The following is a 23341-nucleotide window of genomic DNA, read 5'->3' as shown; positions in this document are numbered from 1 at the left end:
TCTTGATCTTAAAATGAAAATAATATTTAGGCACACCACAAATATTCTTAGCATAGAGGCAGTTATATCATCAAGCCAATGAATTAATGTCCCTGTTTACATTTTAAACGCTATAGTTGAGAATATTTGATTACTTTGGTAGTTTTAATTAATGATTTGGAGTAGTTTGTCAATAAAAAGGGTTTTTTCGAGTTTTACCCCTATCCCTTTCGTCTGTTCCTGCTCATGTTTTGTTACTGTTGTGTGCAAATGTTATATATTCTGTATTTGTTCTGTATTGAATGTCTGTTCATAACTGTTGCAAGCGTTTCTGAAAAGTATATGAAAACAATGCATTATTGTTGTTTATATTAAATTATTAATAATACCAGAATATGTAATAGGCTATTATTACATGCGCATTGTGATATTCTTCCAGCCCAAACGTTGCTATGGTTCAGAGAGCTGCTGGGATATGTAGTTGAAGACCACATTGAGTCGAAAGTTAAGCATGTGTATACATAAACACACAATGCCAACTTTCGCCCGACCCAAATGTACATATGTGCGATTTGGCAGAAGTGGTGTGTCCTTTAAGACTCGCCATCAGGTAATCTTTTATAACTCGCGATGAGAAAAGAGGTTTACGTCATATTTCCACATAACGAACCAATAGCAGCGGACGGGTCACACTGGCAGGCGGCGTCTCGTGCGCGAGCGCCAGTAGTTGAAGGCGCGTAGGCGGAACTGGAGCCTCCACACCGTCACAGATTTAGTAAACATCGCTGTTCATGGTTTAAAACCCACCACACAGACGCTGGCAAAGCGCAGAGGAAAACGCAGTTAAAATTTGTAAAGTGTGGAGGTAAATGTCTATCTGTTGCATATATTATTTGCATATATAGGACATATTTTTTCAGATATGTAGATTTAATGCCGTTATACAGAGACGTGAGTGTTTTAAGGGGATATGTTGAAAGAAGGTCGGATACAGTTAGGACAGCATGTTTGTCCAGGGGCTAGAGAGGCATTCGTCCTTCAGCTAACATGCTCGCTATCTTACATTGCGGTCTTGCATTCAGGGCCAATGCTGAATTATCTCTTCTGTATAATATACATTAATGATTTGGTGTATAAGTAAACATGTAGCGTTAAAGTTAGCAAAATTTTGTTCGTTCTGTTTGCCATTTAAAACTTTGCATGCATGCATGAATGTCAAGAGTTCATTTATTAAGGACATAGCTATTGCCCTGCAGTCAACTGACAAAACTGTGTAAATGTTTGCAACTAATATGGTGGCTGCAGATAGACACGTGTCCACGTGGGCGTGGCTGTACCTACACCGTCACTTCCTGTATATACATGTTTATCTTCAGGACCTGTTGTTTTTAAATAACATTTTAGAAAATATAACACATAATACACATAACATGCAATTATAAAGTACCTACTCACACAAATCCTTCGGTTTGTATAACGACTGTGTATATGTCTGTGATGTATATGACTACTGTATAATGTACAGTAGAGGGAGCGTGTGCAGCGTTGATTGCTGCACTTTCGCAGGACACACTAAACATGATCTTGATTAGAGGTTTTATCTCTCATTCTAAAAAAAAAAGTTGTTTGTTTTTATTCTCAGACTGCCAGAAAAGTGTTGTAGTGGAATGTTTGCGAGGTGATACAGAAATTCAAGGCTGGTTCAAGGAGAGACTCTGTCATGCCTGACTTGTATGATAACACTCAGGAGCACTTTAGTGTGTTTTATTGTAGAGATACAGAAGCTACTGTTTAATGTCACTCAATTTTTTTTTTTTTGCAGATTTAAACTATATTAAGGTGTAAACTCTGCCTCATGATGTATGACACCTGATTTTGTATAAATCTGTAGGTTCTTCCATCCAGTTAATGGTCAAATGTTTATAAACAAGAATTGTGATTGTCTGCCTTTATTGCATTCAGTTGCAAATGTAGATAAATAGATTTTTATTGGGGGTTTTCCATATTAAGGAAGAACTTTACAGCCCCATTTCCTGTTTTTGAGTAAGTGCGATATTATCAACAGTGTTTTATAGTAACTTGATAAGACATGTCTAGGCTTAGGACTACAAATAAACTAATCTGGTCCTATTGGAACAGGAAGCAGAGGGGTGTTTCATCACAACAGACTTCCTGATTGGCTGGTAATGTAGGACGTGCCCTTGGTTACCATGCCCTCGTGTCCTCTAACTTGTTTCTGACTCTAAGCCAAGTCCTCACGCTCCATCTACACATCTACAGTTAGACATGTGTGCCCCGAGTGTGACATGTGTGCCCCGAGTGTGACGTGTGTGCCCCAAGTGTAACGTGTGCCCTGAATGACTGCACAAGTCAAATGACTGGTAGCTACAAAACAAACCCTAGCTCTAGTAGTTTCAAAATCAACTGCTACCCCTAATAGCTAAGTAACTAACCCTAAACCTAATAGCTAAATAACTAATCATAATAGCTAAAGTCCTAACCATAATAGCTAAATAACTAACCCTAATAGTTAAATAAATAACCCTAACCTTCATTACAAAACTATCCACAACCCTAGTAGCTACAAAGCTAACTCAAGCCCAGTAGCTACAGAAACTTGCTCCCTGTGGCACTTTGATGTCATTTTTGGTGTCTTTTTAAATTGAGAAGCGACTTCTGTTTTGAAGGCAAGGCTGAGGTGTCCATGTCCAATCAGTCTTTTTGTGAAATCTTAATAATATGTAAATGTTAACTAAAATTGACTATCTGATCTATTTTTTAGTCAGGCCTTCAGTTATAAGAAAAGTATTACGTGCCATGACCATCTGCCAAGAAAGCCAGTGTCAGAAGTAGGTTGTTTAAGAAGATAGAAATGACAGGAAACACAAGTAGATGATAGAAACAAACTATAGGCTGCTTTTATTACTTTATTATTAATTTAATATTTTTGAAATTCAAATATTACTCACTGCCTCCTGCCTAAAACATATTGTTGTAAGGGAATGAGAACCAGTTAAGACATGTCTAGTAATGTACAGGTAATGGCTGAGTTGCAGGCCTGATCAGACATGGAGGTGCGGGGTTGATCAGACACAGGCTGCAGTGGGGGCATATGGTTGATCAGACACAGAGACACATTCTCATTGAATAACCCTGGCCTGAGCAAAATGATGACGAATTTACGTGTAGAGTCTCTGTAAACACAGATACACAACTCCGAATGCATTTCTGTGACTTCAGAATGATGATAATATATTGTATAAATTCTAATAATAATTTGAATTTCTGTAGCATCATACTTGTTTTCCAGCAACAATATGGGGTAAGGGGGAGGAGAAGGCCCTCTCATTGTCTGGATGGGCAGCCAAGCATTCAGGGGCTATTTAAATCATTATTAGGGTTTTCTGTTAGGTAGCCATTGGTGTTGTAAGGAGTCGGAACTTGGAAGCGTAACCAATAAATGTGCTTGTTTCTGTGGAACTGTACTTAGCATGCGCAAGATGTTAGACATGGCATATAAGAGCAGTGGGGCCCCAGCAGTCTTATCTCTGTGCTTCTGAGTGGGCATGTTGTATTAGTATGGATATAACTAGTCTTAGCATGAAATGTTTAACCTTCAGTGTGGTGGAGTGGAGATAACAGCTGGGTTTTGCTCACGTTCCAGAGCTGTTGATCTGTCAGACAGAGCAGAGACTGCCAGACTGACTCATATGTCACTGTATTTTCTCCATTTTGGGGACGGGGAGGTGGGGGGGAGGCTTCCATAAGACAGTAGGTTTAAATCTTGAACTTTTTCTTTTTTTTCAAATAGGCTTACTCACATTTTTTTTGTTCCTGTTGTCCTTAAAACCTTTTAACATGTTTTTGTGGACTTTTTTTTTGTGGACAAAGAAACGCCACATTCTAACACTCTGTCACTGATGAATGTCAGTCACTCGTAATTTATGAGGATAAATATTTTTCTGCAGTGTGACCCAGCATGACATGTTTGACACGTCCGTCTCCTCACCGACTCGTTTTTCTCTCCCAGGTCTGGGGAAGGACGCACCATGGCGACAGACATGCTGTTGCTAATGAGGGGCTTGGCCAGGCTGAGCCAGGCAGTGATTGAGACTCAGAGCAGCGCACTGCATCGTGGGGGAACTGTGACTCAGAGCGTGCAGATGACAGCAGAACAGAGCGTGAGCGCGGCCATGCACAAGATACAGGTGTTTCTCTGCACAGTCCACCTGAACTATGGACACAAAGGTCCCCCCACCTGTCTTTGTGTGTCATTTCCATAATCTGTTGAAATATGGTGACCTGCTACTCTTAAAGAACTTCACAAGTTCAACAGACTGTGGGTTTCCTGTGGGTAAAGCACAGCTGTCAGCAATAAGATGATATGTTTATACAGATGATCATTAGATGTTTTGCATAACAGAGGTAATCTTCACACATTTTTGAAGTGCTTTGCACTTCACTTGAGTTCTGTGCACTTTAGTCATTGATCAAATGAAAACCAAATTGTTTCAGTACTCAAAAAGCATGATCTAAATGTAGGGAAATACAAAGAAATGTACAAAAAACTCACTTGTTAAAAAAATGTAGTGACAGGCTGTGTAATTAGGACCTTACTGTGCTGCTGTTATAATGCTAAATGATGCAATTTAAATCCCATGAAATTACTATTATCGAAGCACCAGTTTATGCACCAATACAAACACTGCTAAAAAAAAGATGCTACTAGGGTCATTTGATATAAAGTAACCTCTCTTTCTGATCTGTGTTGGCTGTAGGAACTTACGGGTCGGTCACCAAGCATGACGAACGTCGATGCAGATGTGGACACCAAGTATGATTTTTGTGCAAAGGAAGACAGCTTTGAGGGTGCGGACCACAACTCGGAGGCCGATGATCTCAGAGATGCCAGCACGGGTACAACCAGGACATCTGGCCAGCCACCAGGCAGATCTGAGCTGTTCAAGGGCTACAAGGACCCTAGCAAGCAGTTCACAGGGACTCGCTCCTACCACCAGGACCATTCTCCAGTGGGCGGCATTACAGCCGAGGACATGGAAAAAGCCAGAGAGGCGAAGCAAGGCATCACCAAACCCCATAAACAGATGGTACATACACCAGATCTCACCAAACCCCATAAACAGATGGTACATACACCAGATCTCACCAAACCCTATAAACAGGTGGTACATACACCTCTATACACTGGCTCACTGTGTCAGCTAGATCTTCTCGGGCATGCTTTGCTGGAGGAATATTCAAGAGGGTTTGGCATTTTGGGTTTGGGCATGGTGTGAGTTTGCCAGATGTACATTTGTAAAAGGCAAAAGAGATTAAAATCTGCAGTGGAAATCTGGAAAATATTCTGGAAATATTAGAGCATCCCCCATGTGTTTTTCAGACCCCAACTTCATTACTTGGAGATGCTTCCTTTTACCTTGATAACCTCTAATAAGCGATTTCATTTAGCTTCTGACACCTTTCCCTTGGTATCTTTGTGCATTCTTCTTGTGCAAAAGCTTCAGTGTCCTCAGTGTCCTGGTCACTGAGGTTTGATGTCTTCTCTAGTACATCAGCTTTCTTTAAATTCTCTATGGGATGAGAGGGAGAAGGCCACTCCAGGACATTTTAGGACTGATTACTTAACCAATCTGTTGTTGACTTGAAAGTGTGTTTGAGATCATTGTCTTGCTGGGGAGTCCAACTATCACTAACGATCACAGAATGTGTCACAGAATGTATTTGGTATGTCTGTGATTTCAAGATGCCAGTCACACATGGATCGTGGAATCTGGCCATGAAGTCTTTCGTTGTTAAGTGCACTGACGCATTTGTCTCAGCTGTCATCAGATCAACCTGTATGTCTTCTACAGTAACACAAGGGTTTTATGCATTATCCTGATGAGATCGCTATGACCTCTTGATAATTCTTTCTCCCATCATGGCTATGCAGGTTTGCAGCTGTGTTGTTCATTTTGAAGTCCCATACAATGGTGTTACTAGGAATGTTTACATCTTGGAAATCTTATAGCGAGAGAGCTAGAGTCTCTTATACTCATTGTCTTTTTGGTGCACTCAATGATCTGATCTACTGATCTAATCTTTTAGCTCTGTGAGAGCTCCTTAGTCACAAAATGTCTGCTACTCTAAAATACTAAATAATTCATTTTGTTCATTAATTTGCTGTGTCGTTCAATTGGAAATACCTACTTTTCTGCTCTGCAGAAAAGTTTACTCATCATTTCTGTTGTCTTGGATGGATTGGATATTTCTAATTGCAGCCGCATGTCTCGACATCAAAGTGCAGTTTGTTATGGATGGCGCAACCCTGTAATACCTGTAATATTTGTTTTTGTTAAATTGAACGTTGCCTGGGGGCGAATACTGGATTTTTGTTGTTGTTTTTGTTTAGTTGAGTGTAGTTGTAGGAAGATGGCATGTAAATATATGGCACATCTACATGATATGTTATGTTTGAAATGTTTTGTTTGTGTTTTAGCTGAGTGAAAGAGCACGCGAGAGAAAAGTCCCTGTGACACGACTGGGAAGACTGGCAAATTTTGGAGGTAGTGCAAATTGAGTTCCAATCTGTCTAAAAGCAAATGTTTACTACAGTGGAATCTGTCTTTTGCTTAGCTATTCTGCACTTACACACCAACATTATGTATTCGTGACACCCCCCCCCCCCCCCCCCCCCCCCCCCCCCCCGCTCCTGTTGGCCTTTGAAGGAGGAAGCAAATAGCTTGTGATGCCACATTCAGCATATCTCTCTGAAGGCAGGGTTTGAGTTAATCTGGGATTGAGTTAATCTGCACTCAGTATGACTATTAGTTTGGATTGAACTATGTAGTTTGGATTAAAACGTGGTCTCTGAATGTCAAGAAGGCAGGGTTGAGAGAACTGTCCTTACAGAGGAACAAGGGCAGGGTTGCACCACAACTCCTGCTTTTGTTCTCATATTGGAGAATTGTCTGTATCAGTAAAATCTCTTGAAAACTCGTTTGGTGCAAGGCCAGCATAACATTTAAACCCTAGATGTGATTTCAACAGTCAAACATGTTTTACCTGTTCAGAACATACCACAGTATTTAAAACGTGAGCATAACAGGGAAAGCACAGGGCTATGTTTCCCATGAGCGGTGTAAAGCAAAGAGCATGTTTGAATGGTAGTACCAGTATTACACTGAGCTCTCTTGCACTTAAGAAAATGCTATGAAGACTTTGGGAATGGGGCTAGGTTTCATAACTATAATGTGATCTTTGCTACTTACAGTAACATTGTGTATTTACTGCCAGCTTCACAACTTCTTTTTTTGCTCTTCCTAAATTTCACAAAGTCGGGTTGTTGCAACACTTTATTGTTACATAACATGTCAGCAAAGGCTGCAGAAACATGTTTTTAAAGCTGCAAGCCAGGAAATGTGATGATGGGCACTATTAGTGGTGGAATTTCAGCTGTTCAACTGCAGATTGTACTATATTCTCATTGTTTTATTATGCGGTAATTGGTTTAACCACAATTATCATTTTGCTATACAGTGTATATAATAATGCCAGTCAGATATCTAGAAGGTTGCATGGCTATAAATGTTCACTCATGAGCCAGATATTGAGATGCAATTGACCAGCAGTTTTTATGTGAAGTTTGAGATGATCTCCATTGATCTCAGGATGCATCACTGGTTAGCTGGTAAATGTATTGAGACTCTAGTCCAGTAAATTTAAATGCCTTTGTAGGTCAGACTATTAATAGTATTTTCATATAAACAATATAAATGTATGCATATAAATCTATACAATTATGTAAATAAATATAGTTGTATGTAGAATGAATCTTGATTATTGGAACTACAGCAAGTGTTTAGAGTTTACAGTATGTTTGTTAGTGTGTTAGTACACAGTTCAAGTACACAGGAGGTGTGTAGAGATGTCCTCTGTTTGTTAGTGTGTTAGTACACAGTTAAAGTACACAGGAGGTGTGTAGAGATGTCCTCTGTTTGTTAGTGTGTTAGTACACAGTTAAAGTACACAGGAGGTGTGTAAAGATGTCCTCTGTTTGTTCCACAGGTCTTGCAGTAGGTCTTGGGATTGGAGCATTAGCTGAGGTGGCCAAGAAGAGCCTTCGTTCAGAGGAAAAGAACGGTAAGGCCGTCTGTCTGGCAATCTGTGTTTTATATTAAATTGTTGTCTTGTTTGAAGTCTTTCTTAGTTTAAAGTTTGTATTAGAAGTTACAAAATAAAGTAATAGTTCTTATCATTTGAATTACTAGTCATTGATTTGTTGGGACATTATTGCTGTTAGGTCAGCCTCTATTGTTCATTTTATCTGCAGCTGTTGATGAAAGAACTTATATGTAGTCATGGTTAGAGGACCAGACTTAATGTAGACCTTAGCTGTTATCTCTTAATAATTAAATTGAAGCATAAGACAGGAATACTCATTTCACCCTTGCAAGGTTGAATGCAGTCAAAACCATAAGGCAACAAATATGAAAGCAAATAATATAGGTCATCACAAATGTGCTCTTGCATGTACTTGATTAGGGGTCAAGTGAAGAAGAGTTGGAAAATGCTTTAATGAAAACAGTTTTATTGCAATGGTAAAGACTGTAAACTCACAACAAACCCAAGCAGCCAAACAACAAAATGCGGGTCTCTGAGTCCGGCCTTTTCCAGCCCCCCATGCCTGGATTTCTCCATATCAGCCCCTTCCACTGTTTGCAGCATTTCACGATAATCAGTGGGAGTGGCCTGTACCGTTATTGGGCACAGTTGGATGTCAGAGGAAGGCCAAAAAAAAATGTTCTCCAATAAATCTGTGCCACCATGTCCACCACCCAAGAGCCGATTCTTCTCCCAGGAGACAAGCGGGCTGTTCTGAGCTCCAGCCCCTTCCTGTCTGAGGCCAACGCGGAGCGTATCGTCAGGACGCTGTGTAAGGTGCGCGGAGCTGCCCTCAAGCTGGGTCAGATGCTCAGCATTCAGGGTGAGTGAAGACACATTAAAAAATCATTTCATATCACGTCTTTTTATTTGATAGTCATTTTTATAGCGCCTCTGATAATATATAAATATCTGAAGCGCCTAGATCACTCAGTAGGTTACACCACTCACTTCAGTACAGAAGGAACTATGATGGTGGTTGCTGTTTGCAGTTGTTCAAACACTGAGTTGTTTTAGTGTTACTCTAGATTAGCCAAGTACTTATTATTATTATTATTATTGAATCTTAAGGGCAACATTTTATTACCCACCACCGTTACCCACTACCACGTATTACTATCAACCCACAAAATAACTACTTTGTACCACTGTTTTAACTGGGGGACACCTTCTTGACACTGGCTATAGACACTGCATGTTAGTGGCAATGTTTTATATATATATATATATATATATATATATATATATATATATATATAATATCTATTTGTTTATTTATTTATATTCATGGAGCAACTGTGACAATCCTGGCAAGAGGGAAGCTTAAAATAAGCTCCTCACCACTGCAGAGAATGCTGACCTTTCACTTGGAGGTGCAGCCTGTTGTACACAGTTATCAGAAACTCGTGCAAAGTGTTTACAGTAAAAGCAAAGTGACACATACATGCAACAAGGCTCTAACAAACCGCTGGACGAATTGCAAAGATTCATTGAAGGCTCCCATCAGATCCAAGCACAGCTAGGATTTTGGTGAACCCAGCTATTAATACCTTCATATATAATGAGTGTTATCAGTGATCTCAAATGCCCATGTGAGCTGGACTAGCGGACTGTGCTGCTTTCCTGAGTTAGCATTTCATGAGCTGCAGTGTGAATGCACTGTACGGATCACTAATGTACTGGGGTGTACTCTACGGATCACTAATGTACTGGGGTGTATTTTATGGATCACTAATGTACTGGGGTGTACTGGTTGCTATTCACCCCATTACATGCCTGTACAAGTTATCATTTTTTAATACGTTAACTCTCAGAAGTCTCAGAAGGGCATTTGGTGAAATGTGAAATAAATTTCTAAAATTAAATCAGTTCATCAGGATTTATGTGTGCATGTGTTGCATTACAGCAACTATAACCAAAACAATAATGCATGGTACATCCTTTACACACCATCCCACGTGACAGTGTCTGGACTGCCTTTTTGTGGGCAGTTGTGATTGTTGCTCCTATATTTCATTGTTGGTCCTATATTTCACGTTTATTCTTTACACATATTTTCATGGTCCTGGAAGAGTATTAATTCATTTCACAGTATCTCACGTTTTATATTTCATCTCACGTTTCCTTTAGGACATGTATCGCTTTTCATGACTGCTTATTATTGCACTTTTTCCCTCTCTAGATGACGCCTTTATCAATCCTCAGCTTGCTAAGATTTTTGAGCGGGTTCGTCAAAGCGCAGACTTCATGCCTATTAAACAGATGACGGTATGGACGGCCTGAACACAAAACCACTCAAATGATCAAATCAACTTCTGGAATGTTGTGCTAAGCACATTCTTTGCAAATTTCAGTATTCATACTCGGATGCATGTTGATCAGCTTGTACGTTCACATACCCATGTGCAGAAAGTTCTGAACGATGACCTCGGGCCTAACTGGAGGGACACTCTTGAGGTATTCGAGGAGAGGCCATTTGCCGCTGCCTCCATTGGCCAGGTGCATCTAGCTCGGATGAAGGATGGCAGAGAGGTGGCCATGAAGATCCAGGTGAGAAACAACATCATGGATTTTAGCAAAATGTCATTAAAATGGTTAATAACAAGGCCCACAAAGCACTGGAACGTATGTATGTAGTGTATGTAGGGCTCCTGTAAAGTGTATTTAGGACTCCTGTAGTGTATGTAGGGCTCCTAGTTTATTTAGGGCTCCTGTAGTGTATGTAGGGCTCCTAGTTTATGTAGGGCTCCTGTAGTGTATGTAGGGCTCCTGTAGTGTGTGTAGGGCTCCTGGAGTGTGTGTAGGACTCCTGTAGTGTTTGTAGGGCTCCTGTGTGTGTGTAGGGTTAGCAATCAAGTTTGAGAATGCTGACGTGGCACAGCAAGGTGGTGCATAATGCACAAAACAACACTCACAGTAGTGCTGTGTGTTGTATCTGGTCATTTATATAGTACTGTTGGTTTCCACCAACGAGGGATTGTGCACTGCACTGTTCTGCACTGTGCACTAGTCTGGGGGGTTAACCACGCTAACCCTAACATCGGCACGATCAGAGAACCAGCCCTCGTGGCCTCAGCAGAGGGTGTGGTACAGTGCACATTAGCAGAGGGTGTGGTACAGTGCACATTAGCAGAGGGTGCGGTACAGTGCAGCACATCAGAAGTAAACAGTAGTAACTAGATCGCATAGCACCTGTGAGCATTTGTACTGCCGTAACAGATCTTGGTTTGCATGGATCCACTAAGCATGGATCATGGTGATAATGACAGATAACAATAATAATGGATAATCAAATAACAGATAATGAACAGTGTGAATCTAACAAATAAAACAATATTAAATAGTCTTGGAAAAATATTAACACTATTTGTTTAATGTATTGAACCTAATATTATTAATGGCTCGTGTGGACAAACATCAGCTTCCACCATTGTCTTAGCTGAACACAGCGTCACAGTCATCTGGTTTACTGGCCTGTTACCAGTGCCCCATCGAGCATAACATAATGTGAGGGTTAACCGTAACCTAATTCTTCCAGCTCCGCTGCGTGACTGCTTTCTTTTACAGCGGAACATGTTTTGGAGGAAAGGCAACAAACAGTTCCTAATTAGGATTGCAAGCTGGACTGGTTCTGGTTCCTGGTTGTTGGAATAGGTCTGTGTCTGAATTGCAGTACGTTTTACTTTTGTTTTGCAGTACCCTGGAGTCGCACAGAGCATTAACAGTGACGTGAACAACCTGATGACGGTTCTCAGCATGAGCAACGCTCTGCCTGAAGGTGGTGCTGTTTGGTGTTTACACATTGCCCATTGGTATTGTATGTCATGGTTGCTATATCAAAAGCATGACACTTTATTAGTGATATATTTTAAGCTAAAACTTATAACCATTCCTATATTCTGAAGGATAGTTGGTGTCATGTGCAAGATGGATTTTTGAGGAAACATTCTGATTCTGACTTCTCGTCATTCTTTAATTAAACAACACTGATATGTTACAGAAGATGGTTTCGGTTTCCTCCTTTTGAGAAAGGAACTGAAGTTTTCTCATGATTTGATTTAATTTATCAGTCATTTATTAAAGTTGATTCACAGTTTTTCACTTTTTCACTAATTGTCTACTTTTTCCGTGTGTGTGTGTGTGTGTGTGTTTGGCTGAGCAGGTCTGTTCCCAGAGCACTTGATAGATGTGATGCGACGTGAGCTGGCTTTGGAGTGTGATTATATTAGAGAGGCCAAGTGTGCCCGGAAATTCAAGTGAGTTAAACACAAGGACTCACTGTTTTTTTTCTAACAGTCCTAAATAAATGAATAACTTTCCTCTTTTTCTTAGCTTTTCTGAGAAATTAGGTGGCTCTGGTGCCATCTGCTTTTTGTTCCCTAACCAATACCCTAGTCATATCCATACCCTAACCATACCCTAGTCATATCCATACCCTAACCCATACCCTAGTCATATCCATACCCTAACCATACCCTAGTCATATCCATACCCTAACCATACCCTAGTCATATCCATACCCTAACCCATACCCTAGTCATATCCATACCCTAACCATACCCTAGTCATAGCCATACCCTAACCATATCGATACCCATATACATACCTAACATAACCATACCCAAACCATTCCCTAACTATAACCTTGCCCTAACCATACTCTAACCATACCAAAACAATACCCTAACCCTATCCTTACACTAACCATAACCTAGCCCTAAAGTGTAACCATAACCTAACCCAGTGGTTCCCAAAGTGGGGGGCGCGCCCCCTAGGTGGGGCGCGGAGCTATTGCAGGGGGGGCGCGGAGCTTGAAAGTAAAACGTGCACATGTGTCAATATTAGGGATGCACCGATTCCGATATTAATATCTGAAAAAATTCTAGATCGGGTATCGGGGACAATGTGACCGATCCATAAAAACAGATCTATTCACTCTAATTATATGCTTGTATTGCTTGCTTTTCGGAGTTAGTTCAACCCTAATACTCGCGCTGGTGGTATTAAACGGTAGTCCGTTTATTTGCTGGTTGACCAAAATAAACCTGGGCTCCAGCAATACTTCACTGTTCATACATGAACTGGTGAGTTGTCCAAAGCTCATTTAATGCGTTACTTACAGAAATAAATTAAAGAGTAGTGGTCTGACTCGGTCTACGGCGGAAAGCTAAAAAAACAATATTCCATACGCACGCTCAACTCGCTCCCTTAAAGAGACAGTACACATATTTCTGGCCGTTACATGCTTTGTGCTCTGCGTGATGTCTGCGCTTGCAAACTAGCCGCATATGTATTGCTGTTTCTCTTATTTCATCTCCTTATTTATTTTAAATTACATTTAGAATTCTTGAACCATTTAAAATGTTTCTTGCAGTTAATTTTTTTCATGTTTGACCAAAGTTGTGAACCTATTGTTTTTGTAAGTTTTCAACACATCCCTAGTCAATATGGGGGGGGGGGCGCAAAAATATTCTCATCTACTAAAGGGGGGCACGGCAGAAAAAGTTTGGGAACCACTGACCTAACCCTAAGTAAACCTGGTGGCCACATTAATCCTGCCCTTCAACATGGGCTTTCCTCACCAGCCTTCATGTCTTCCCAGGAACATTTGCAAATGATCTAAATAGCCCTTCAAGAATTCAGATTGACTGTACAGTGACCCTCTGTATTTTCACAGCGCAGAACATAGAAACCCTGCCCTGCTTCCAACTTTGTGTCAGCATCGGGTTTCGATGATGTGAAGGAACTGTGTCCATGTGTTGTCACGTAGTAAATATAGGTACTGACCTAAGTCACAGTGACAAGGCTACCAAACGCCATCCCTTCCCCCCAGTCTTTGACCCTTTGTACAGACCACGTCCGTTGATGACGGAAGGTGAATAACGAGGTTTCACACAAAGGAGAGAGATAGAGAGATGGAAGTGGTACATCCACTCCAATAAGGCAGGACTTGTACAGGAAATGACCTACATTGCGTCACCTCACCAGCTCCATGAATCCAGAGTGAGCAGAACCCACATAGCCTGAAAGTTTCCAGTAATGAAGCTGCTTCTACTCCTCAACCGAACTATAGTGTCAGCGAACTTGGAGCCCAACACAGCAAAACGCCCAAACCATTTCAATGCCCACTCCAAGAACATTCCAGGAACAGGGAATTACAACAGTAGTGAATGTCCATGTTGATACATTTCAGTAAAAAAAAAAAATTGTAAATCAGTGGTTTAAAGTTTTGTTATGAGGATATGATAACATGATAAGGTTTCGGAAAAAATTCTGCATTTGTAAACTCAAAAATAGGAAAAACGGTAGGTTTTATGTTAGGGTCTCTCCTCTCTGACTGTAAGCTGGGTGTTTTTGTAGAGAGCTGCTGAAAGACCACCCTTTCTTCTATGTTCCTGGTGTGATTGACGAGCTGAGTAGCAGACATATCCTCACCACTGAGCTGGTTTCCGGCTTCCCCCTGGACAAAGCTGAAGGACTTTCCCAGGAGCTCAAAAATGAGGTGTGTCCAATCCTGAGTTTTCCCAGCTGGGGCAGTTAGAAGGTTTTTTTTAAAAAAGTGGGACATCGCAGTTTTGACTTCACCACATTAGCTCAAGACGCTAATGATGCTCACTACTGTGCACCACATGCTTAGTGCAATTAGTTATACTTATATACAAGTTAGTTATACTTGTATTGCATTAGGGAACCTGTATTGTGACCGGATAGTCATGGGTTCGATTGCCAGGCCAGCACTGAAGTGCCCTTGAGCAAGGCACTTAACCCCATATGCCCCTCGGGTGCCTGGCTAGGGCTGCCCACAGCCCTGGGCATGTGTGCACTACAGCACCCTAATGATCACTAGTGTGTTTGTGTGTGTGTTCTTACTGCACAGATGAGTTAATGTGGAAGACAAATTTTAATTGGGGTGAAAATCACAAATGACAAATATGGCACATAAACCAGTCAAGATTAGAGCTAACCCTAGATTAGTCCATATTGGGTTTTTTAATGGAAATTTTAAAATGGAAATTTAAATGTATAAAAGAAAATGTATATTCTTGCACACTGTACCAATAATGTTGATCTAATGTGTTATCATAGACAGCTTCTCTGCTACCATGTAAATCGGTAAATCTTTAGTAAATTCACCCACCCATCCATCCACTGGTGTGGAGGGAAGATTTAGTGCAATGTTGCCACCTAGTGGTTATCAGCACCAGTTTGCTTTATATTTGTTTCATCAGATTTGTGAGAACATCTTGACACTGTGCTTAAGAGAGCTGTTTGAGTTTCGGTACATGCAGACAGACCCAAACTGGTCAAATTTCTTCTATGATCCACAAACCCACAAGGTAAGGCTGTTCTGTTCTTCTCTATTAGGGTCAAAGTTATGGAAGGACGCTGATGGGAATTTATTCTTTATTATAAGCTCGATTTAAATAGTTGCTGCTGTTCTTTGTTGTCTTATTGTATGCTGCTGTTGTATGAAATATGCCTTTTAAGGTATGGGTTGGATTAGGGTAATCCAGCTCAGTAATTGAACCTTCATTGTACAGGTTTCATTACTGGATTTTGGAGCAACGCGAGGTTTTGATGAGAGCTTTACAGATGTCTATATAGAGGTAAGCAGGGTCATTTGATAAAATATTTTGTTAGTAATATTAGTGTTTTATTAGGAATCTTTGATAGGATTAGTATTATTTGTATTTTTTGCAGTTGTGATGTGTATGTGGTATGTGTGGGTGTGTATAACAAGTACTTAGCTTTGTTGTATGTGCAGATTGTATGCGTCTTTGTATGTATTTGTATGTGTATTTGTGTATTTGTATGTGTATTTGTGTGTCTGTGTGTGTATTTGTATGTGTGTTTGTGTGTATTTGTAACTCCCATGCATTAGATGCATTTGTATCTGTTAGGGCTGTCGCAATAACCGCAATATTGTAATACCGCGATATTCACCTGCCAACCGCAGGGAATTCCAAGCAACCGTCACACCGCGATGTTCGTGTTTTCTTTTTTTCCACAAGGTTCTTCTTGTTTTACACGTAAGCCACTTTGCTGCGTGTGCGGTGGATGTTAATTACTATTTAAAAACGTTCGTATCCGTTGCTTCTGAGTGGCCTTTTTATGGAAACAATTGCGGCTACTCTGGTCGCAAAACCAAATGTGACTTCGCCAGTTTGGGAGCATTTCGGCTTTCAACCGAATGAAAAGAGAGAGCCGGACAATTTAGACGATATGCAGTATGCAAAATCTGTGCGCGAAAGGTTGCTGTGAAACGGGGAAACTAAGAGAGCTCGCGCACATGCCAAGCTCGCGCTACCTGATCGCCTGGTGGCGCGACAACCAGGTTAGATTTCCTCTGCTTTCTAAAGTGTCCCGCAAGTACATGTGTATTTGTGCAACGAGCACACCACCAGAGAGTTTTTAGTGCTGCCGGAAACATTGTTACCCCACTTAGATCCTCTCTGAAACCACATAAGGTGAACATGTTGGTTTTCCTAGCACATTATTTCCTTTGCAATAAAAACGTGTTTATAATAGCACTTAAATCAGGATATGTTTGTGAAAACAACAAAAATGGCGATAATACCGCATATCGCGGTGTGGAGCCCTGTTAATTTACCGCAGTGGAAATTCTTACACCACGACAGCCCTAGTATCTGTTCTGTCTGAATTGTTGGACAGCAAAGACAAACTCCCACGTACTGATGAACAATAAAGTGTAATCTGACTTTGAGCTTGTGTGGTAATAGATCATTAAAGCAGCTGCAGATGGCGACAGAGAGGCGGTGCTGAAGCGTTCAATAGATATGAAGTTTCTCACAGGATATGAGACAAAGGTAAGGTCCTGTACCTCATACTGTGCATCTGTGTGTGAAGAAGATTATTACATACACCCCAATCTGATATACACCCCCTGCCACAGGCTATGGAGAATGCCCACATAGATGCAGTGATGATTCTGGGTGAGGCCTTTTCCTCACACGAGCTCTTCGACTTCGGCTCCCAGAGCACCACCAAGAGAATCCACAACCTGATCCCCATCATGCTGAAACAGCGTTTGGCGCCCCCTCCTGAGGAGACGTACTCACTGCACCGTAAGATGGGAGGCTCGTTCCTCATCTGCTCACACCTCCATGCCAAGCTGCGCTGCAAGAATATGTTCCAACATGCCTACGCTAACTACTGGAGCAAGCGGCAGAAAGGACAACAGCCGTGAATGACTCTGTCCTCCAGACGCAGGCCCAGTCTTAGGACGTGTCAGGAGATGGGCAGGGCAGAAGCTTAACCAGGCTTCCTGTGGTCTGCCAAGGACTCGGAAATGAATGTAAAATCATGGCACTGTTTCCTTTTCTAAGCCTAAATCACAACATGTTCTTGGTACATTATCCGTTGTTGGACTCTCTTGTCCTTCATTTGGAGTGAGGATCTGTTATGTACCGGAGGAATAAGATCCCCATGTGAGTTTGGGGTGTTTTACCTAATATTTTGATGGAGTTCAAGACCTTGCAAATTTGCCAACTATGCCAGCGGGTCACCTCTCCTAATTATTATCTCAGTTTGGGCCTTTAGTTCAGGTCCAGAGCACTTAAGGCTTATATGTTTGAATAAGATCAGCATTTTTGTTGTTGCTTTTGTTTTGTTACATGTATGATAATCGCACAAGAATAAAAGCTGTCTAAGCTCTACAGAAGGGACTGACCCCATGACCCTATGACCCTCATCCTATAACCCAAACCCTGACCCTTCAACCCCAACCCTGATCCATTCAGGTGTTCCTCTACTGGAACTTTGAGACACACTCCTTCAACAGAAATTTGGCCAGCGGTTTTCTGCCAAAAATCTATTTTTGTAGCATTCTCCTACATTGTGAGAGTATGTTTGAACTAATCATCCATGGACCTGGTTAATGTTGTCAGTCTGAAGCAGTGGAATGATTGTCATGTTCACATTGTACTGGTTTGTGTGTATGAACTGAAAATTCCATGAACTGAAAATCCAGTAGCTAACTTGATCTGCTCTGTTTGGTTTTATTTTCATGTGCTGGAACAGTTTGGAAATTAATCATCATTACTGATGTGGCTGTTGTATGATTTAAAGGTGCCTGTAGTAACTACATGGGAACTAACACAGTGATGACTATATAATATATATATATATATATATATATATATATATATATATATATATATATATATATATATATATATATATATATATATATATATATATATATTCGGGTGAGACAGTTTTTAATATTTCTATCATCAGTATTCATATTAAAAGCTGGAATGAACCTGGAACATGTTTTGGTTCCACCCCCTAAAAAAGTTGTATAAACAAAGTTGTGATGAGTGCATTGAGTGATAAGTAGCCTGTTTATTTAATGGTTTTAGTGGTGTAGTTCACACACAAACGTTCCCTAAAACAGGAGTTGGTAATTAAACTTGGTGATTCCAGTAATAATGAGAAATCAAACCAAATGTACTTCAGATTTGTGATTCAGACGTGTGAAACATGAAAACAATTAGAATCACAGCCTAGTTCTATTTTCAGATTATACCAACATTAGTTTCACTAAATGTATTTGCTGAGGTTGGAATTGCCATAAATAAATGTTTTTAGAGCATATCTGATGCAGCTTAAACTGAGAAAATAATTAAAACACAAGAAATCCACAATGATGGAGCAGTAACTGCAAATGCTCTAGTCGCTTTAGTCTTTGTCGTGACCATGGAACAAGCAAAAAAAAATTAGTGTCATATTTAAGAGACATTGGAGTGCCAATGAATAAGGTTCACGATCTAGGAACTTACATAGTGTTTTCCATAGGGTGATGAATGACACTTAGTTCTTACAACATATTTCAAGACCACATTTTTTTGTTGATAGTGGTAATGAAAGCAGTTTTTCTGTCTGAGCAATACTGACGTGTATCTATATAATTAAAATGTTCTTACATTTTTAAGACGTTGAACCTTTACAGATGGCTCTTGCTTCACCTGAACTGTTGCAGAGCTGACTGTATCTGGGCTATTGCTTGTGTGTTTGCATGACATCCAAGCAGTAACCCTGGCTCGGACTCATGGAACATCACGTTCACGCACTTGACTATGTTTGGTTTGGAAGACCAAATCCTTGGAGTTACTCCAGCGTGGTCCTGATGGAATGTGTGATGCATCACTACCAGGATGGTTGCTTTGGAAACTATTTACAGAAGAGGTCCCATTAGAAGAGAATTTAAACACATTTAAAGAATGGACATTAACAGCTGAAGCAATATTACGTTTGTGCATCCACCTAATTCTATGTATGTTTCTAAGCAAAAGCAGATCAGAGACATTAACCCAACCTGGAGTCCTTCTATTACGTATTGGAAAAGGGTAATAAAGCAAAATAAATTTTCTTACATAGCTACCAGGACTTTTAGACACAATGAACATGGTATAACATAAAACTACATGTTCAGTTAGTTGTACTGTGTGGTTTTTACAACTGATCCAAAAAAAAAAACAAAAAAAACAATATCCTTAAATTGCCAGCACAATAGAGAAAAATCACATTCTCCATTTTAACCTTCACACTCACCTGGAACTTTCTGAATTGCGGCTTCGATATCTGTTCCCTCTCGGGACACTATGGGACAGAAGAGCAGGATGACGTTGCAGTCCTCTGCACTGCTGTGCACCGCTGTGTGAACATGTTTGAGGATCGCATCATGAGCTCCCAGAGTGTTGCCACACACAACTGAGTGGATTTTCACTGCAAGTGAAAAGTAAAAAAAATTAACCAAATTTTCATAATATAAACAGTATTGCAAAGTGATATAACAGCGTTCTGTAATGCAGAAGTAAACCGGAATATGATGAGAATAATAAGCTCGTGTTTAGGGCCTGGTACGATTTACCCATAACGCACCAGGAAGTGAGAGCGGTGTGCTCTGGGACGCTGCAGGCAGGTGTGGCTCTCTGTCAGCATGTATGTGATTCACGGTGGTTTCTAAACTACTGGCTGCTTCGTTCATTGGGGTTTCAGTGAGGTTCTCCATTAGTTCAATGTGAGATTTTATAAAATCCAAGGCAAGTGTAAGCTCCTTCTCCAGGTCCCTCAGAGTGTGGAGGTGCTCCTTCCAGATGCCTTCAGCAGCAGGTTCACCTCCATGAATCACAACACAGTAAATAATCCATGGGGGATTATAGTGAACATTTGGGGTTATTTGTGTACATGCATGTATTCTCTGTGGTAGTCATACTGTTTATATGATCACTGATAAAAACTCACCTCTGTCTGGCCTCTGAATAAGACCCCTTAATGTGTCCAAGCTTGTACTCGTTTGCTCTGGTGCCATAGAATGCTAAAAATGAATCCAGAATGTTTTTTAAAATGATAAATGTTTAAGGAGCCATGCTTAAAAACACAAATTGAATGGTATGCACAACTGAAAATCATAATAATCTGAAGATTATTTAACATATTTTGTAGACCCATATGAGTCTCTTTAAGGTCGATGAGATCATCTCCAGCATATAGTGCTGTGTGAAAAGGAGAGTGCAGAAAATCTCCAAATTCTCTAGTTGTGTAAACGCACCTGCACTGCCTCACTGATCAGTTCCATCATTCTTCTACGAAGCTGAAAGTTTCTGTTACCAGGAAAAAGCTCGTTTAAATCTTCCCTCGTCAAGGTAAGCAGCTGTGTATCAGCAATATCTGCATCTACAGAATATAGAAGCATTTATGATTGACCCAATTTACAGTAGCCTAAAGAAAATGTCCACAAAACAAGAAGTGTTTTCCTTATTACAAAAATCTGATACATCATTTAAATAACACATTTAACACGTGAATAATTCCCAGTACATTTTGGTCCGTCCGTCACACCCCCCCACCCCCCACCCCCCCGTCCCCCCACACACAAACACCTCCCAGTTATAGGGGACTGCTTTAGTACTTTAATTTAAGAACGTTCTAAACACACACAAATGTTAGTTCAACGTTTACCGACCTTTAGGTCTGCACACACAATTCACATCAGTCTGAAGACAACACGATTGACATGACCAGGTACTATTGCAGACTAAAGACGTGTGCAACATTTCAATTGATCTATGAATTGATTATAAAGACAGAGACAGACGAGGGGAAACAAGTAATTGCGAATAATTGTTCGAGAATAACAAAGCTAGTCGTGACCTACCCTGCAATACTAGTTTCACCGATGCACCCAGTTTTTCGATTCGTTCCCTTAGGTTCTTGCTTGTCTTGAAAAGAGGAGACAGCATTATGAATTCAGACTAAATCATAAATTCTGCTCCAGGAGTTTGTTATATAGGCCTATAGCCTCCCCAAACTCAGTAGCAGGGTTATACAAGGCTACAATTAGCTTTTTATTTGCAGGAATTCTGTCCACCAACTGAAAGTTATTTACTAATTAGATCTAGATTATTAAATACAAGTTACTGTACATATTTCTTACCTCTCTATTAAACCAGCGACTAAACATGTTTGAAAGAAAAACTATCCAGTTTTACGATATCGAAACCGAAAGACGATTTCCCTTTCCTGCTCTTTAACATTAACATCCCACTGTTCATACAGACGGAACCAGACACAGCCTTGGACTAAAAAAAGAAATGAAAGTGCACATAGCTTGTCTGAAGAGGCCTCTGTAATGAGTGATCAAGATGTTTGTCAGGTATTGTAAACATTGATCTTCGGACCTTTAAACAATGTGCTGTATTTTGGAAAGGAAAGGTCTAAAAACTATGTGCATTTCAAATTTTGTCTCATAGCACCATCTACTGGTCAAATAATTTGCCACTTTTTTCATGAAACGTTTGTGTGTCTTCGCTAAATATATACAGTACAGTTGGTGTCTGATGAGGCCTGCACATGTCATCAGCAGTGATGTCAATAACGCGTTACTTACCACTTTTTTCAGTAACGAGTAATATAATGGGTTACTATTTCCAGTCCAGTATCATATATGCTGTCTTCTTGGCTCACTTATACTTTAGCGTCTGACCGTAGCGCTCGACTCCGCACGCTGCGCGCTAACCTTTGAGAGCGCGAGCGCGTTCACGTCATTCTGTGCAGTGTTGTCTGTGGTAGTGTAAAGTAACACCCCTCAAAAACAGGGGAAGGAACATTTACCTGACGAATTTTAATGTTGCATTGTGTTCCAGGTTTGAAAAGTGCTGGAATTTTGGCTAACGTACTTAAAAATGCTTGAAATTGTAATTGTATTTCGTTTCACAACAAATAGCTGTCTGACTGAATAGTTCGCTTGTATTATGTTTACAAATACATTTACAAAATAATACCGCGCAGCAACACAAACATAATGTCAGGAGATACATTGTTACTGTTAAAAATACACTTCCAATAAAGTGAGTATTAGAAAAACGTATTTTGCTGCTGAATGTAACTACTAAAATAACTTGTAATCTAACGTAGTTACTTTTAAAATCAGGTAATATGTAACGTAACTAAGTTACTTTTTAAATGAGTAATCAGTAATCTGATTACTTTTTCAAGGTAACTATGCCATTACTGTTCGTCAGTGATGAATAGAAATCTGTAACAAAGCTGTTAGTCAAGATTTGCACAATTTGACCTTTTGACCAGAGATGCCCTATTAACAACATTATGTTCTCAGGTTAATATGTCAACAGAATGATGAGGACATCATCACAGTTGAGGACAAATACACAGATCAGATAATCTAGCAGGCATGCGGAGCTCTCATGAGCTAAAGGCATGCTTAGGGGAGTAATCACCACATTGCAAATCTGTTTAGATTATTTTGTTATTTCAAATTATAAGCTTACATCTCAACTTTTGCTAATATAAAAACCTTTTTTTACTCTCTTCATTTCCAACGGTTCCCAGCAGCTGGTTGTGTAAGGTTAATTGGCACATTTCAGGCTTCGCAGAATGTACCACAGCACTAATCAGTTTGTAGTGGAGGATATATGTCCTCTTTCAGCTAACAGACACTAGGCTGGTCAGAGCCTATTTCAAATATATCCCATTTTGCTTTAAAACAGGTGAAAATACCACATCTTGGCAGTCTGTCAAAATGGGCATAATGGCAGGTTGAACTATTTTACTGTTGGCATTTACCATGGCGATGAATATGATTATTTTGCCTTTGAGGTGGGTTGTTGGTGGAGAGAAGTTGCAGGATGGCACTCAAATCCCTTCTTTCAGA

The 23341-nt window shown here is 40.2% G+C and overlaps 2 protein-coding genes across 4 annotated transcripts; one reads left to right on the top strand and one right to left on the bottom strand.

Annotated features, from left to right (window-relative positions):
* Positions 1-686: 686 nt before the first annotated feature.
* coq8aa (coenzyme Q8A, genome duplicate a) lies at positions 687-19599 on the top strand. 3 transcript variants are annotated; one of them, XM_077017268.1, is made up of 15 exons: positions 687-844; positions 4010-4160; positions 4758-5126; positions 6479-6545; positions 8047-8121; positions 8840-8965; positions 10325-10410; positions 10552-10692; positions 11839-11920; positions 12305-12398; positions 14503-14644; positions 15372-15479; positions 15684-15749; positions 16884-16970; positions 17057-19599. In XM_077017268.1, exons 2-15 carry the CDS (start codon positions 4029-4031, stop codon positions 17348-17350), a joined length of 1869 nt encoding a protein of 622 aa, XP_076873383.1. In that variant the 5' UTR covers positions 687-844; positions 4010-4028; the 3' UTR covers positions 17351-19599. The 3 variants fall into 3 exon arrangements, with proteins under 3 accessions (XP_076873383.1, XP_076873384.1, XP_076873382.1); XM_077017269.1 differs by having other exon boundaries at positions 4010-4187; positions 4758-5087; XM_077017267.1 differs by having other exon boundaries at positions 4010-4187.
* On the bottom strand, positions 18491-21883 carry LOC143523109 (uncharacterized). The gene is made up of 7 exons (XM_077017289.1): positions 21605-21883; positions 21326-21389; positions 20720-20844; positions 20413-20485; positions 20050-20286; positions 19720-19893; positions 18491-19338 (listed from the first exon to the last, which is right to left on the bottom strand). The coding sequence occupies exons 1-7, from the start codon at positions 21629-21631 to the stop codon at positions 19130-19132; spliced, it is 909 nt and encodes a 302-aa protein (XP_076873404.1). The 5' UTR covers positions 21632-21883; the 3' UTR covers positions 18491-19129.
* Positions 21884-23341: the final 1458 nt, after the last annotated feature.

Source organism: Brachyhypopomus gauderio, chromosome 9 (genome assembly GCF_052324685.1).
Source record: "Brachyhypopomus gauderio isolate BG-103 chromosome 9, BGAUD_0.2, whole genome shotgun sequence".
Taxonomy (NCBI): domain Eukaryota; kingdom Metazoa; phylum Chordata; class Actinopteri; order Gymnotiformes; family Hypopomidae; genus Brachyhypopomus; species Brachyhypopomus gauderio.
This window is presented reverse-complemented; position numbering and strand designations above follow the sequence as displayed.

Excerpts from the sequence above, each read along its gene's own strand:
- LOC143523109 (XM_077017289.1), bottom strand. The coding sequence starts at position 21,631 with ATGTTTAGTCGCTGGTTTAATAGAGAG. Across the intron at positions 20,845-21,325 it reads GGTGAAACTAGTATTGCAGG|ATGCAGATATTGCTGATACA; the intron begins GTAGGTCACGAC and ends TATATTCTGTAG. Across the intron at positions 19,339-19,719 it reads CGCAATTCAGAAAGTTCCAG|TTTCCAAAGCAACCATCCTG; the intron begins GTGAGTGTGAAG and ends TTCTGTAAATAG.
- coq8aa (XM_077017267.1), top strand. The coding sequence starts at position 4,029 with ATGGCGACAGACATGCTGTTGCTAATGAGGGGCTTGGCCAGGCTGAGC. Across the intron at positions 6,546-8,046 it reads AAGACTGGCAAATTTTGGAG|GTCTTGCAGTAGGTCTTGGG; the intron begins GTAGTGCAAATT and ends TTTGTTCCACAG. Across the intron at positions 10,693-11,838 it reads AGGTGGCCATGAAGATCCAG|TACCCTGGAGTCGCACAGAG; the intron begins GTGAGAAACAAC and ends TTTGTTTTGCAG.